The 16,375-nt window shown below is 40.6% G+C and overlaps 3 protein-coding genes and 3 long non-coding RNA genes across 6 annotated transcripts; 2 read left to right on the top strand and 4 right to left on the bottom strand.

Annotated features, from left to right (window-relative positions):
- Positions 1-366: 366 nt before the first annotated feature.
- LOC130695814 (uncharacterized) lies at positions 367-2,180 on the bottom strand. The gene is made up of 6 exons (XM_059495374.1): positions 1,976-2,180; positions 1,848-1,921; positions 1,659-1,749; positions 1,521-1,591; positions 962-1,431; positions 367-385 (listed from the first exon to the last, which is right to left on the bottom strand). The coding sequence occupies exons 3-6, from the start codon at positions 1,681-1,683 to the stop codon at positions 367-369; spliced, it is 585 nt and encodes a 194-aa protein (XP_059351357.1). The 5' UTR covers positions 1,684-1,749; positions 1,848-1,921; positions 1,976-2,180.
- A 1,446-nt stretch (positions 2,181-3,626) lies between these two features.
- LOC130696854 (uncharacterized) lies at positions 3,627-5,721 on the bottom strand. The gene is made up of 6 exons (XR_009002725.2): positions 5,481-5,721; positions 5,235-5,420; positions 4,620-5,017; positions 4,276-4,555; positions 4,126-4,221; positions 3,627-4,056 (listed from the first exon to the last, which is right to left on the bottom strand). It is a non-coding gene; the product is annotated as an uncharacterized LOC130696854 (long non-coding RNA).
- Positions 5,722-6,147: 426 nt separating this feature from the next.
- On the bottom strand, positions 6,148-6,830 carry LOC130696855 (uncharacterized). The gene is made up of 3 exons (XR_009421057.1): positions 6,627-6,830; positions 6,374-6,556; positions 6,148-6,311 (listed from the first exon to the last, which is right to left on the bottom strand). It is a non-coding gene; the product is annotated as an uncharacterized LOC130696855 (long non-coding RNA).
- A 488-nt stretch (positions 6,831-7,318) lies between these two features.
- Positions 7,319-7,721, top strand: LOC130696853 (uncharacterized). The gene is made up of 3 exons (XR_009002722.2): positions 7,319-7,449; positions 7,503-7,574; positions 7,632-7,721. It is a non-coding gene; the product is annotated as an uncharacterized LOC130696853 (long non-coding RNA).
- A 4,148-nt stretch (positions 7,722-11,869) lies between these two features.
- LOC130695816 (uncharacterized) lies at positions 11,870-13,526 on the top strand. Its single transcript, XM_057518871.2, has 5 exons — positions 11,870-12,121; positions 12,176-12,249; positions 12,348-12,438; positions 12,506-12,576; positions 12,666-13,526. The coding sequence occupies exons 3-5, from the start codon at positions 12,414-12,416 to the stop codon at positions 13,170-13,172; spliced, it is 603 nt and encodes a 200-aa protein (XP_057374854.2). The 5' UTR covers positions 11,870-12,121; positions 12,176-12,249; positions 12,348-12,413; the 3' UTR covers positions 13,173-13,526.
- An 853-nt stretch (positions 13,527-14,379) lies between these two features.
- Positions 14,380-15,925, bottom strand: LOC130696842 (uncharacterized). The gene is made up of 6 exons (XM_059495394.1): positions 15,860-15,925; positions 15,735-15,806; positions 15,538-15,677; positions 15,284-15,467; positions 14,877-15,221; positions 14,380-14,774 (listed from the first exon to the last, which is right to left on the bottom strand). The coding sequence occupies exons 1-5, from the start codon at positions 15,885-15,887 to the stop codon at positions 15,214-15,216; spliced, it is 432 nt and encodes a 143-aa protein (XP_059351377.1). The 5' UTR covers positions 15,888-15,925; the 3' UTR covers positions 14,380-14,774; positions 14,877-15,213.
- Positions 15,926-16,375: the final 450 nt, after the last annotated feature.

Raw genomic sequence — 16,375 nt, 5'->3', positions numbered from 1 at the left:
CTGGGTTGACGGCAACTTTTGAAAGGGCTATTGTGCCTTTTTAAAGTTGCAAAAATAATTGTAATGTGCAGAGACTTGTCAATAAAATTTTTTTTATAAAAATATTTTTTGCAAAATTTGTATCTTTATTGTCTGTGTTTGTGTTCACACTTTACAGTTAAACATTTATTTTATTTCCCTTGCTCAATTCACCTTTATTTTTTATGCCACCTTTTATGATAAGCATTCTTTCCATTGGTTTATCGTTTATCTGGGATTTGAACCACTAACCTATACCATTCCAGCATAGCGCGCTACCGTTGCGCCATGACTGTTCGTATAAATATAAGTTATGATCTTCATGCCTATGTTAAAATAAGTTCGTCATTAGGCTATTATGGAATGCCTATCATGATGATAACAAATTATAGATGGCATAATGGCAAAGCTACTGAATTGCATGCAAGATTACTTAGGTTCGATCCCCATATCAGTCAATTGAAAATCTAAATAAATAAATGCAAAAAATAAATAATGTTACAAAGTATTTTATTTTCCCTCCTTCCACCCACAAATCCACCACTATACATATTCCACATAATACAACATACAATACATACATATATACACTTAAAACTAACCCGTTGGCTGCCACGCCATCTTAACTACGGTCGCTACGTCGCTATCATAGGGATAGCGACCAAGGGGGCCGGGTAGGCCGGGCTGATACGATGATGAGACCTTTACGGGAATGCACACCCCAGGTCTCATCTATCGCATCGATCAAGGGAAAGTCCCTATGGTGCATTGCCTTTGGGGCCATTCGGCCAATCTTGGGCAGTGGCGCTGCTCCACTTCATAGCAGATAGCCATGGAGCAGAACAGCGCGGCCCGTCCCTGTCAAGCTACAAAAAAGGGGATAAAAGGTGGGTGGCAGCCAACGGGTTAGTTAAGAATAAACATTGCAAAACACACACAATACCAAAACGACGAGGCGAAGACGCGGCTACCACGAAGCAAAGACGGGATGGCGGGCGAGGCGAAGGCGGGGTGACCACGAGGCGAAGAAGGGATGACCGGCGAGTCGTAGACGGGACGACGGGCGAGGCGAAGACGGGACGACGGGCGAGGCGAAGACGGGACGACGGGCGAGGCGAAGACGGGACGACGGGCGAGGCGAAGACGGGACGACGGGCGAGGCGAAGACGGGACGACGGGCGAGGCGAAGACGGGACGACGGGCGAGGCGAAGACGGGACGACGGGCGAGGCGAAGACGGGACGACGGGCGAGGCGAAGACGGGACGACGGGCGAGGCGAAGACGGGACGACGGGCGAGGCGAAGACGGGACGACGGGCGAGGCGAAGACGGGACGACGGGCGTGGCGAAGACGGGACGACGGGCAAGGCGAAGACGTGAAGACGGGCGCGGAGAAGAGGAAAAAGGCTTTGTTCTGTAACGTAAATGTAAAGAAAAAGAATTACTTAGTTGGAAATATAAGATTGCTGATGTAGCCAAATGTATGAAAGCAATTTGACTTACTTCTGTTGTCCAATGGCTAGAAATACTGTAGGGCCAGCACATAGGCAGCAGACAGCAAAGAGATGGCAGTCCTATGGTTGAATATTCAATTTATAAAACAAACAAACTATACTAGGTATGAGAAAAATTTACGAATACCAATAGAAATTGTATTGAGGTACATGTCTATGTCTGTTGGTAGGCTAAGTAGAGATTACAATTGTTGAAATGGCTGTGGTTACAGTTGGCGCTGCAGCATAAGACGAATTTGGTGCACCAGTTAGATTACAATCGACAGGCAACCATGAGCGGGTAAAGATTAGAAGAATAATATTATGGTATTCGTACCCATAGGATTTGCATCTTTGGTGACATTCCTCAACGGGAAGTATCCTTTACAAATGAAGTTTCATGAGCTTAACCTTAAAAGAAAAATCCGCTAGTGAGATTCCGATAACAAAACATTAGTCTTATACCTCTCAATGAGCACCAGAATAGTTTGATGAATGCAACATAATGGGTTGCGAATAGTTGTTTGTTTTGACAGTTGACATAGGTGATTACAAGACATGTAACATAAAAACCAAGCATTTTGTGGGCTTCACTTGCAAAACACACTCTAGGACGAAAACACACAGAACCACCATTAGATTTGCTTGAATTTTCCCTTGGAATGTGACATACTTCACAAAAACTTTCGAACACAGGTTTCACTACCCCCACAGTCACCAACTAAACAGTAGCACAGCAGCGTCATCTTGTTTTCCAATTAAGAACCGAAATTTTCATAAAAATTGAAAATCTTGTTTTTTCGAGACGGGAACTGCACTGATGTGAACTCTTTTAACAAACTTCTTGAGCGTGAATCGAGCGTGAATGGCAAATATGGCCCCCCCCCATATTTGTACCATTTCAATTTTATTTAAACAAATGTAGCGACCAAAACCATGAACAGCATTTTTAAAGTATAGCGATTTAACGTGTTTTTGAGCCCGGATTAGTCACTGTTTTTTATTTATTTATCCAAAAACCTAGATATTTCTAGGAAAATACATAATTTGGGTTCAGAATTCAAAAAGAAGCTTGGTTGCACTTCACATGTAGAAATTTTTGCAACTTCACACATGTCTGGATTTCAAGCTAGTAAACATTAAGTCTGTCTGACAATACAATTTTCTTTCTTGAACAGCTGCACGCTATTTCGGCCATATTTCACGGAAAAAATTCTCCACTGAGACAAGGGCATCGATTGTGCGTTATCGTGCCTATTTCAATTAACCAATCACCAGACAAGGAAAAAAATTCTTCGAAGCAACTACAAAGCTACATGGCTGCCAATATATACTGCTCCTATTTGTGATAACAATGTATGAAAGGTAGTATCAGCAAATAGTTTTATTGTTGTTTTATTTCTAACCTAACCTTATAATGTAAACCTCCCTTTTTCTTTTGTTCGTGATGAAGATGGAATTTTCTGTCCTACTTGTTTCTGTCAGACTGTGGGATCCACCGTTACAAAACTCTACATCAGCAACAATCGTTTCTCACTGCTCAGAACCTGCAAATGTCGTGAATGAAAAAATTTTAGTTAAAAATAATTTAAAAAATAGTTGTAACACCAAGCATTATTAAACGACTTGCCTAACTAAGGAAACCGCTGGAACCACAATGTTTGTCTCCCCAATCCTGAAATGATTGAAATGACAAGCTTTGCTTTATTTCATTAATTCTAATTTTAAAAAAAGGAAAAAGCCTAACTGCATGGTTGAGCAGTTTGGCTTGATGCCTTTTTTAAAAAGCAAGAAGGTAGCAATAACCATTATCTCAATGTGCCTGTCGTGCTGACTTTTAAGGACACGAGTTACCGTGAAACCAAAGAAAAATAAAATAGGTAATTCATTGATGGGTCTTGCTGTTAGATGTTTCTAGTACGTCGAGGTGGTGGTGGTGGCGATGAGGTATCCTCCTTAACAAGCTCAGGTTCGCTAGTTGTTTTCTTGCCACCACGTGTCCGTTTCGTGGCCGGCACGGCCGGAGGTTCATCCGCCATTGTTGCGGCAGATACTGCCGGGCCCTTCTTTGTCGTGAACGTTTGGCGGCCGGTGCTTTCTCTTCCTTTTCTTTTGCAGTGGCGGCCACAGTCTCAATGGTCGGGGTCGCGTTCCAGCTGGACAGAGACTTTCTTCTCAGCCGGTGAAGCTGTCTTCCGCGTCGAACGGGTGATCTGACTGGCGAATGCGCCGTTTCGGCCACGTCAAAATGAACTTTGAGTGCGCCCTTTGCGCAAGTAGATCGTCCATTTTTGACGGATGTGACTCGCGATCCATCGTTCGCCTCCGGCTCATCTGGCACGTGATTGGCATGGATGTCGACAGCGTGTCGGTTCCCTTCGTGTAACATTTCTACATCATCCAATCCAGCAACGTGTTTATTGGCTTTCGTTTCACCACGACGCCTTTTGCCTTCAGGCGCTTCCTTCTCCGGAACGGAGACACGTTTGACAGCACCTCGACGTGTTGTTTTCTTCGTCACCTCGCCATCGGCTTTTATTGTTCATCTATAATAAGACAGTAAAACACCATTAGGCATAAAAACTCTTAATTCATATATATATTTCATACCTTACATGATTCGTGAGTTGATTCCTAGCATATTCTTCTGACAGAAGCTTCGGAAGAGACATTTACGATTTTCGTTTACGCTCACCATGGATGCTGGTAGACTAGACATTTAAAGTTAAGACACTTTGCCCAATTCCACCAGTTTTGATTCTTACTTGTAAGTTGTTATTGCACGAGAATGCAGCGACGAAGTCCGCCGTCTTTTTGCTGTCGACAAAAACGATAGTCTTGGCATTACCGAGATCTTGTAAAACTTCGATCAGCTTAGCTCTCTTATCTCTTTTCGTGCACTGAAAAAAACACCTGTTCAACATCCGAATTGGTGCAACCAACAATGCCTGTTGTGAAGAATATGTAGTCTTCCATGTACGTCGCAGCCAGCGCTTGTACTTCATCTAGGAATGTAGCCGAAAACATACAAACACGACGGATTCCCTACAGAGAAACAAATAGTATTACATCAGTATAATCTCATACTCAAAAGCCATCGAGGACATACTTTCGGATGCATCGTTGGATGATTAACAATCTTTTCAACATTGGGACCGAAACCCATATCAAGCATTCGATCAGCATCAACCAAAACTTAAAACCTGACTCCCGAGAAGTCAAATACTTCAAGGTCGAAAACTCCTTGAATCGCCCCGCGGTCGCGGCAAAAATATTGCACCCAGCTTGAAGATTTGACCGCTGATGGCTCGTGAGAGTTCCTCCATATATAATCACAGACTTTAAAACCGAACTGTAGGAGAATTTACACGCCTCGCGGTCAATTTGAATGCCCAATTCACGAGTGGGTGCGACAATTACAACTTCTGGCTTTTGCCCCATGGCATGAGGCGCACCAGCAACACCTTGTTCTAACAATATGTTCATAACCGGTACCAAGTACGCCGCCTGCATAAAAAAACGTAAAATTTTAGATGACTTAATCAACGAAGGGTTTATTGAGTATCTTAGATGCAATTGGACCTTTTAGTAGTCGCAATCACAGGCGTGCCCACTCAAAATTACTTTTACTTCAACTTACCCAGTTCATACCGACCCATTCGAATAAAGTCAGTACGAGGGCATCAAGGTTTCAAAATTACACAACGTTAATTAATTGGATTACCGTTTTGCCGGAGCCCGTGACAGCACAAGCAATTAAATCTCTTTTGGCAAGAATAACTGCAACTGAAGCTTTCTGAATAGGTGTTGGTTTTATGTAGCCAGAATTCTTAATGTTTTGACGTAGTAGTTGGCGCAGGCCGGCTTCTTCGAATGATGTTATGTATTGAGGTACATCTTTTCCTGTAACCTGAAGCAAACCCAATAGATATTTTTAAATCATAAAATACAGTTTCGAGAAATGGCTTACCTGGAGGACGACTTTATCAAAATTGTTAAAGCGTACCCAAAGACGATGCCCTTAAAACAGTTCCTTTTCATAGCATATCACAGCTTCCAGACTGTATTGATCATGAGGCTTTCCATCTTCCGTGAAGCTGCAACATCAGGATCCCATGTATCCTACACAACACACTTTTTCGTCAAATTGAACTAACAGAGCTCAATAAGATCCCTGAACAGTATTAAAAAAAAAGGTAGATTTAAGTGATCATGACTTGTCATTCATAGATTAGTACTACCAGCCAATTACGCAGACAGCGACAGAGTTGCTGTTTTGTAAATAAAAATATCAATTTGATTTAATGATCTGCTTTGTTTGCATCAGTTGTTCACCGATAATTGGAAGATAGCTCATTGAATGTTTCATCCACTTCTGTTTTTCTGCTGTTGTTTGTGATTCACAAGATTTTTTTCTCTCAGTTCTCTGTCGGCTAATAGACAAACATTCCTTTCATACCTAAAGAGTCCATGTATGATGTTCATCGCTGAAATGGCAGCAAAGTAAAATATCTTTAGGGCCATTTAAGTACCCAGTTTCACCAATACTCTGAACGTAAAGGACAAGTTGTTCTTTAGCCAGAGAACAAGAATTATTTGAGGCTTCTAGCTATGACAGAACTATAAAGGATTGCTGTTGTACCGGATTCATTAACACAAGATGGTACTTCTCATTAGACAATATGCATAACTCTATTACTTTACCTCTCACCTTAATGGTAATGCACTCTCAGTGTTTTTTCAACTACAGGCTGACTCTTCCATCCTGTAATACTTCCAGACTTGACCCCCCGCTAAAATTCTGTGAATGCAAAATAATAGCATTAAAATTACTTTTTTAATAGACAAAAAACCGAGAAGTACCTAATCCATGTTTTATGTTGAACTCGTGCAATTTCTGGGTTTCCGTACCACACCAATTTTCAGCCCAAATACAGTCCCACAATTGTTCAGTTCCATCACTGCATGGACTGATTACAACAAATCTTTTAGTGCAGCACTAACAGAATTTAAATTTAACACAGTGTCTGATGGTGGACTGAATAACTAAACAATAAATCATTGCTTGTTAAAATTCTATGCTTATTTTGCATTCTTGCTTGAAAAGTTCATGTACCTGACTGTGTATGCCTAATGCCAACTCATCCTCACGTTCAGTTAGGAATGAGTTTGGAAAAACCTTCTTCACTGTTTGGAAAGTGTCCAGTTCTAACTTGTTTTTTTTCCAGTAACTGAGCTTGTAGATTCAAAGTTTGAGCTAAAAACAAAAATGAATAAAAGAACACAAATACAATCATTACTTATTAGTTACCATCCTTAGTTTTGTTGTCACCTAATATTTTCTGCTGTTGCAATAAGTGAGCCTGCAGGTTCATAATTAGAGCTAAAAAAAAATAATTAATAATTGAAAACTAATATAATAATCTTTGTACTTACCATTCCTATCTTTTATTATCTTATCCATTTTTTAATATTTTCCTCTAGTCACGCGTTTTTCTCCAGCCACGCTACTAAAGTAACTGCCATTGGGATCTAATGGACTAAAATTGCCTACATGCCAGTAATAACGAGTCTGAGCGGTAGATGGCTACGTGTCGGAAAAAAAGAAAAAAGTATGATTTTTTTTTTTTTTTTTGGCGAAATTTTTTTTTTTTTTTTTTTGTGTAAAACGGATTCGGAAAAAAAGAAAAATATGGCAATCAGTTATGGCAATACGTTTTACATGAAAAAAAAAAAAAATGGCGGAAAAAAAAAAAAATCACACTTTTTTCTCTTTTTTCCACCCGTAGCCATCTACCCGTCGGTTTCGTTATTACAACTATGTATGCAATTTCAGTTAATTGTATGCCATTTGCATTTTATTGAGCAGCGTGGCTGGAGAAAACTGCGTGGCTGGAGGAGCAATTGAAAAATGGATAAGATATTAAAACAAAAAAGTGGTAAGTATAAAGATTATTATTGTGGTTTTCAATTATTAATTATTGTTTATTAGATCAAATTATGAAGCTGCAGGCCCAGTTATTGGAACAACACAAAATATTAGATAACAACAAAGCTAAGGATGGTAGGCCTAATATGTAATGATTCTATTTATTTGCTTTTATTCATTCGTGTTTTGTAGCTCAAATTTTGAGTCTACAGGCTCAGCTAGGGGAAAAGAACAAGTTAGAACGGGACACTTCCAACGAGTTCAACATAAAACATGGATTAGGTACTTCTCGGTTTTTTGTCTATTAAAAAAGTAATTTTAATGCTATTATTTTGCATTCACAGAATTTTAGCGGGGGTCAAGTCTGGAAGTATTACAGGATGGAAGAGTCAGCCTGTAGTTGAAAAAACACTGAGAGTGCATTACCATTAAGGTGAGAGGTAAAGTAATAGAGTTATGCATATTGTCTAATGAGAAGTACCATCTTGTGTTAATGAATCCGGTACAACAGCAATCCTTTATAGTTCTGTCATAGCTAGAAGCCTCAAATAATTCTTGTTCTCTGGCTAAAGAACAACTTGTCCTTTACGTTCAGAGTATTGGTGAAACTGGGTACTTAAATGGCCCTAAAGATATTTTACTTTGCTGCCATTTCAGAGACGAACATCATACATGGACTCTTTAGGTATGAAAGGAATGTTTGTCTATTAGCCGACAGAGAACTGAGAGAAAAAAATCTTGTGAATCACAAACAACAGCAGAAAAACAGAAGTGGATGAAACATTCAATGAGCTATCTTCCAATTATCGGTGAACAACTGATGCAAACAAAGCAGATCATTAAATCAAATTGATATTTTTATTTACAAAACAGCAACTCTGTCGCTGTCTGCGTAATTGGCTGGTAGTACTAATCTATGAATGACAAGTCATGATCACTTAAATCTACCTTTTTTTTTAATACTGTTCAGGGATCTTATTGAGCTCTGTTAGTTCAATTTGACGAAAAAGTGTGTTGTGTAGGATACATGGGATCCTGATGTTGCAGCTTCACGGAAGATGGAAAGCCTCATGATCAATACAGTCTGGAAGCTGTGATATGCTATGAAAAGGAACTGTTTTAAGGGCATCGTCTTTGGGTACGCTTTAACAATTTTGATAAAGTCGTCCTCCAGGTAAGCCATTTCTCGAAACTGTATTTTATGATTTAAAAATATCTATTGGGTTTGCTTCAGGTTACAGGAAAAGATGTACCTCAATACATAACATCATTCGAAGAAGCCGGCCTGCGCCAACTACTACGTCAAAACATTAAGAATTCTGGCTACATAAAACCAACACCTATTCAGAAAGCTTCAGTTGCAGTTATTCTTGCCAAAAGAGATTTAATTGCTTGTGCTGTCACGGGCTCCGGCAAAACGGTAATCCAATTAATTAACGTTGTGTAATTTTGAAACCTTGATGCCCTCGTACTGACTTTATTCGAATGGGTCGGTATGAACTGGGTAAGTTGAAGTAAAAGTAATTTTGAGTGGGCACGCCTGTGATTGCGACTACTAAAAGGTCCAATTGCATCTAAGATACTCAATAAACCCTTCGTTGATTAAGTCATCTAAAATTTTACGTTTTTTTATGCAGGCGGCGTACTTGGTACCGGTTATGAACATATTGTTAGAACAAGGTGTTGCTGGTGCGCCTCATGCCATGGGGCAAAAGCCAGAAGTTGTAATTGTCGCACCCACTCGTGAATTGGGCATTCAAATTGACCGCGAGGCGTGTAAATTCTCCTACAGTTCGGTTTTAAAGTCTGTGATTATATATGGAGGAACTCTCACGAGCCATCAGCGGTCAAATCTTCAAGCTGGGTGCAATATTTTTGCCGCGACCGCGGGGCGATTCAAGGAGTTTTCGACCTTGAAGTATTTGACTTCTCGGGAGTCAGGTTTTAAGTTTTGGTTGATGCTGATCGAATGCTTGATATGGGTTTCGGTCCCAATGTTGAAAAGATTGTTAATCATCCAACGATGCATCCGAAAGTATGTCCTCGATGGCTTTTGAGTATGAGATTATACTGATGTAATACTATTTGTTTCTCTGTAGGGAATCCGTCGTGTTTGTATGTTTTCGGCTACATTCCTAGATGAAGTACAAGCGCTGGCTGCGACGTACATGGAAGACTACATATTCTTCACAACAGGCATTGTTGGTTGCACCAATTCGGATGTTGAACAGGTGTTTTTTTCAGTGCACGAAAAGAGATAAGAGAGCTAAGCTGATCGAAGTTTTACAAGATCTCGGTAATGCCAAGACTATCGTTTTTGTCGACAGCAAAAAGACGGCGGACTTCGTCGCTGCATTCTCGTGCAATAACAACTTACAAGTAAGAATCAAAACTGGTGGAATTGGGCAAAGTGTCTTAACTTTAAATGTCTAGTCTACCAGCATCCATGGTGAGCGTAAACGAAAATCGTAAATGTCTCTTCCGAAGCTTCTGTCAGAAGAATATGCTAGGAATCAACTCACGAATCATGTAAGGTATGAAATATATATATGAATTAAGAGTTTTTATGCCTAATGGTGTTTTACTGTCTTATTATAGATGAACAATAAAAGCCGATGGCGAGGTGACGAAGAAAACAACACGTCGAGGTGCTGTCAAACGTGTCTCCGTTCCGGAGAAGGAAGCGCCTGAAGGCAAAAGGCGTCGTGGTGAAACGAAAGCCAATAAACACGTTGCTGGATTGGATGATGTAGAAATGTTACACGAAGGGAACCGACACGCTGTCGACATCCATGCCAATCACGTGCCAGATGAGCCGGAGGCGAACGATGGATCGCGAGTCACATCCGTCAAAAATGGACGATCTACTTGCGCAAAGGGCGCACTCAAAGTTCATTTTGACGTGGCCGAAACGGCGCATTCGCCAGTCAGATCACCCGTTCGACGCGGAAGACAGCTTCACCGGCTGAGAAGAAAGTCTCTGTCCAGCTGGAACGCGACCCCGACCATTGAGACTGTGGCCGCCACTGCAAAAGAAAAGGAAGAGAAAGCACCGGCCGCCAAACGTTCACGACAAAAGAAGGGCCCGGCAGTATCTGCCGCAACAATGGCGGATGAACCTCCGGCCGTGCCGGCCACGAAACGGACACGTGGTGGCAAGAAAACAACTAGCGAACCTGAGCTTGTTAAGGAGGATACCTCATCGCCACCACCACCACCTCGACGTACTAGAAACATCTAACAGCAAGACCCATCAATGAATTACCTATTTTATTTTTCTTTGGTTTCACGGTAACTCGTGTCCTTAAAAGTCAGCACGACAGGCACATTGAGATAATGGTTATTGCTACCTTCTTGCTTTTTAAAAAAGGCATCAAGCCAAACTGCTCAACCATGCAGTTAGGCTTTTTCCTTTTTTTAAAATTAGAATTAATGAAATAAAGCAAAGCTTGTCATTTCAATCATTTCAGGATTGGGGAGACAAACATTGTGGTTCCAGCGGTTTCCTTAGTTAGGCAAGTCGTTTAATAATGCTTGGTGTTACAACTATTTTTTAAATTATTTTTAACTAAAATTTTTTCATTCACGACATTTGCAGGTTCTGAGCAGTGAGAAACGATTGTTGCTGATGTAGAGTTTTGTAACGGTGGATCCCACAGTCTGACAGAAACAAGTAGGACAGAAAATTCCATCTTCATCACGAACAAAAGAAAAAGGGAGGTTTACATTATAAGGTTAGGTTAGAAATAAAACAACAATAAAACTATTTGCTGATACTACCTTTCATACATTGTTATCACAAATAGGAGCAGTATATATTGGCAGCCATGTAGCTTTGTAGTTGCTTCGAAGAATTTTTTTCCTTGTCTGGTGATTGGTTAATTGAAATAGGCACGATAACGCACAATCGATGCCCTTGTCTCAGTGGAGAATTTTTTCCGTGAAATATGGCCGAAATAGCGTGCAGCTGTTCAAGAAAGAAAATTGTATTGTCAGACAGACTTAATGTTTACTAGCTTGAAATCCAGACATGTGTGAAGTTGCAAAAATTTCTACATGTGAAGTGCAACCAAGCTTCTTTTTGAATTCTGAACCCAAATTATGTATTTTCCTAGAAATATCTAGGTTTTTGGATAAATAAATAAAAAACAGTGACTAATCCGGGCTCAAAAACACGTTAAATCGCTATACTTTAAAAATGCTGTTCATGGTTTTGGTCGCTACATTTGTTTAAATAAAATTGAAATGGTACAAATATGGGGGGGGGGCCATATTTGCCATTCACGCTCGATTCACGCTCAAGAAGTTTGTTAAAAGAGTTCACATCAGTGCAGTTCCCGTCTCGAAAAAACAAGATTTTCAATTTTTATGAAAATTTCGGTTCTTAATTGGAAAACAAGATGACGCTGCTGTGCTACTGTTTAGTTGGTGACTGTGGGGGGTAGTGAAACCTGTGTTCGAAAGTTTTTGTGAAGTATGTCACATTCCAAGGGAAAATTCAAGCAAATCTAATGGTGGTTCTGTGTGTTTTCGTCCTAGAGTGTGTTTTGCAAGTGAAGCCCACAAAATGCTTGGTTTTTATGTTACATGTCTTGTAATCACCTATGTCAACTGTCAAAACAAACAACTATTCGCAACCCATTATGTTGCATTCATCAAACTATTCTGGTGCTCATTGAGAGGTATAAGACTAATGTTTTGTTATCGGAATCTCACTAGCGGATTTTTCTTTTAAGGTTAAGCTCATGAAACTTCATTTGTAAAGGATACTTCCCGTTGAGGAATGTCACCAAAGATGCAAATCCTATGGGTACGAATACCATAATATTATTCTTCTAATCTTTACCCGCTCATGGTTGCCTGTCGATTGTAATCTAACTGGTGCACCAAATTCGTCTTATGCTGCAGCGCCAACTGTAACCACAGCCATTTCAACAATTGTAATCTCTACTTAGCCTACCAACAGACATAGACATGTACCTCAATACAATTTCTATTGGTATTCGTAAATTTTTCTCATACCTAGTATAGTTTGTTTGTTTTATAAATTGAATATTCAACCATAGGACTGCCATCTCTTTGCTGTCTGCTGCCTATGTGCTGGCCCTACAGTATTTCTAGCCATTGGACAACAGAAGTAAGTCAAATTGCTTTCATACATTTGGCTACATCAGCAATCTTATATTTCCAACTAAGTAATTCTTTTTCTTTACATTTACGTTACAGAACAAAGCCTTTTTCCTCTTCTCCGCGCCCGTCTTCACGTCTTCGCCTTGCCCGTCGTCCCGTCTTCGCCACGCCCGTCGTCCCGTCTTCGCCTCGCCCGTCGTCCCGTCTTCGCCTCGCCCGTCGTCCCGTCTTCGCCTCGCCCGTCGTCCCGTCTTCGCCTCGCCCGTCGTCCCGTCTTCGCCTCGCCCGTCGTCCCGTCTTCGCCTCGCCCGTCGTCCCGTCTTCGCCTCGCCCGTCGTCCCGTCTTCGCCTCGCCCGTCGTCCCGTCTTCGCCTCGCCCGTCGTCCCGTCTTCGCCTCGCCCGTCGTCCCGTCTTCGCCTCGCCCGTCGTCCCGTCTTCGCCTCGCCCGTCGTCCCGTCTACGACTCGCCGGTCATCCCTTCTTCGCCTCGTGGTCACCCCGCCTTCGCCTCGCCCGCCATCCCGTCTTTGCTTCGTGGTAGCCGCGTCTTCGCCTCGTCGTTTTGGTATTGTGTGTGTTTTGCAATGTTTATTCTTAACTAACCCGTTGGCTGCCACCCACCTTTTATCCCCTTTTTTTTGTAGCTTGACAGGGACGGGCCGCGCTGTTCTGCTCCATGGCTATCTGCTATGAAGTGGAGCAGCGCCACTGCCCAAGATTGGCCGAATGGCCCCAAAGGCAATGCACCATAGGGACTTTCCCTTGATCGATGCGATAGATGAGACCTGGGGTGTGCATTCCCGTAAAGGTCTCATCATCGTATCAGCCCGGCCTACCCGGCCCCCTTGGTCGCTATCCCTATGATAGCGACGTAGCGACCGTAGTTAAGATGGCGTGGCAGCCAACGGGTTAGTTTTAAGTGTATATATGTATGTATTGTATGTTGTATTATGTGGAATATGTATAGTGGTGGATTTGTGGGTGGAAGGAGGGAAAATAAAATACTTTGTAACATTATTTATTTTTTGCATTTATTTATTTAGATTTTCAATTGACTGATATGGGGATCGAACCTAAGTAATCTTGCATGCAATTCAGTAGCTTTGCCATTATGCCATCTATAATTTGTTATCATCATGATAGGCATTCCATAATAGCCTAATGACGAACTTATTTTAACATAGGCATGAAGATCATAACTTATATTTATACGAACAGTCATGGCGCAACGGTAGCGCGCTATGCTGGAATGGTATAGGTTAGTGGTTCAAATCCCAGATAAACGATAAACCAATGGAAAGAATGCTTATCATAAAAGGTGGCATAAAAAATAAAGGTGAATTGAGCAAGGGAAATAAAATAAATGTTTAACTGTAAAGTGTGAACACAAACACAGACAATAAAGATACAAATTTTGCAAAAAATATTTTTATAAAAAAAATTTTATTGACAAGTCTCTGCACATTACAATTATTTTTGCAACTTTAAAAAGGCACAATAGCCCTTTCAAAAGTTGCCGTCAACCCAGGCAGGGGGAGACACTGCCTTGTTGACCCACCGGGGAGATTACCCGGTGATTGGCTAAGAGAAGCCGGAAGAAGAGCTGAAGATTTGGAACATTTTTACAGGAGCGATTAACCTTTAGTTCGGATTTGTGGGTAGCCACAGAGCCCTCCGTGAACACATCATCGGACTAAGCGGACATCCACGTCCCCTTCCGGCCAGAGCCCTCCAAACCTCGGTATATGTTGTTTTTATATATACCGTACAGTAGGGGCATGACCCCCTACGGGCTTATTACGAGTCAAGGGGAAACGGGGCTACGGAAAGGAAGGGAGCCCAGATATGCACTTCAATTTTTTAAATATAAAATACCGTCTCAGGAATCCAAATTAAGTATAGAAATGTCATGTCATCCATTCAATCATTACAATTTATTCAGTGTCTTGCCCCAACCAAGAATCTTTTCAGATCGAATGTTACTATTAACCTATGCTGAGAAAAGAAAAACAACACCATTAGGCATCTCAATTGTTGCTCATGTGACTTACATGACTTATGGATTCAACTTCTGGCAGAAGCTTGGGAAAGGCCATACAAATTGCAGATGAAAATCATTGTATAAGGCTCTTGAATGATAAAATAAAACCCCTAGAATGTTGCATTGTTGATAGTTGTGTTCCCAGTATGCTGAAAATCCTTTCCTATTGGATAATTTTTTTTTGTAGATTACACCTGGTTGGCAAAAAGGAGGAGGAAAGCTTCATCATAAATTCAAAAAATTTTCAAGAAAATTCCTTTCATACCTAAAGAGTCCATGTATGATGTTCATCGCTGCAATGCCAGTGAAGTGAAACATCTTTAGGGCCATTTAAGTACCCAGCTTCACCAACACTGAGCGTAAAGGACAAGTTGTTCTTTAGCAAGGGAAGCAGAATTATTTGAGGCTTCTAGCTGTGACAGAACTATAAAGAATTGCTGTTATACAGGATTCATTCACACAAGATGGTACTTCTCATTAGACAATGTGCATACCCTATTACTTTACCTCACACCTTAATGGTAATGCACTCTCAGTGTTTTTTTCAACTGTAGGCTGACTCTTCCATCCTGTAACACTTCCAGACTTGACTTGATCCCCTGCTAAAATTCTGTGAATGCAAAATAATAGCATTAAAAATACTTTTTCGATGGACAAAAAACCGAAAAGTACCTAATCCACGTTTCATGTTGAACTTGTGCCATTTCTGGGTTTCTGTACCACACCCATTTTCGGCCCAAATACGGTCCCACAATTGTTCAGTTCCTTCACTGCATGGGCTTATTACTAACAATTCTTTTAGTGCAGCACTAACAGAATTTAACTTTAACACACTGTCAGGTGGTAGACTGAATAACTAAATAATGAATAATTGTTTGTTAAAATTCTATACTTATTTTGAATTCTTATTTGAAAAGTTTAGGTACCTGACTGTGTTTGCCTAATGCCAACTCATCCTTACATTCAGTTAGGGATGAGTTTTGAAAAACCTCCTTCACTGTTTGGAAAGTGTCTCGTTCTAACTTGTTCTTTTCCCCTAGCTGAGCCTGTAGACTCAAAATTTGAGCTACAAAACACGAATGAATAAAAGCAAATAAATAGAATCATTACGTATTAGGCCTACCATCCTTAGCTTTGTTGTTATCTAATATTTTGTGTTGTTCCAATAACTGGGCCTGCAGCTTCATAATTTGATCTAATAAACAATAATTAATAATTGAAAACCAATATAATAATGTTTATACTTACCATTTTTTTGTTTTATTATCTTATTCATTTTTCAATTGTTCCTCCAGCCACGCGTTATTCTCCATCCACGCTACTGAACTAACTGCGAATGGAATCCAATGGACTGAAATTGCCTACGCCAGTAATAACGAGTCTGAGCGGTAGATGGAGCGTGTCGAAAAAAAGAAAAAAGATGGAACTTTTTTTTTTTTGGGGGGTTTTCCAAAGGGGGGGGGGGTAAAACGGATTGCCATAAGCAGTATGGCTACGTGGCTACGTGTCGAAAAAAAGAAAAAAGTGTAATTTTTTTTTTTTTTTTGGCGAAATTATTTTTTTTTTTTGTGTAAAACGGATTGCCATAATCGCTAAGAAATTCAATCGCCGATCAAAATTTTTCAACAGACGAATGATCGGCGATAATTTTTTTGCGATTATCGACGGCTACCGATATACATGGGTTCGACGCAGAATTGAATGGGCATCACGAATATGAATAACGAAATGAATATAAAAATGAATATGAAAGACGAATATAGC

This window comes from Daphnia carinata, chromosome 5 (assembly GCF_022539665.2).
Source record: "Daphnia carinata strain CSIRO-1 chromosome 5, CSIRO_AGI_Dcar_HiC_V3, whole genome shotgun sequence".
In the NCBI taxonomy this organism is placed as follows: Eukaryota; Metazoa; Arthropoda; class Branchiopoda; order Diplostraca; family Daphniidae; genus Daphnia; species Daphnia carinata.
The sequence above is the reverse complement of the archived record's forward strand: the minus strand, read 5'-3'. Positions and strand labels throughout refer to the sequence as shown.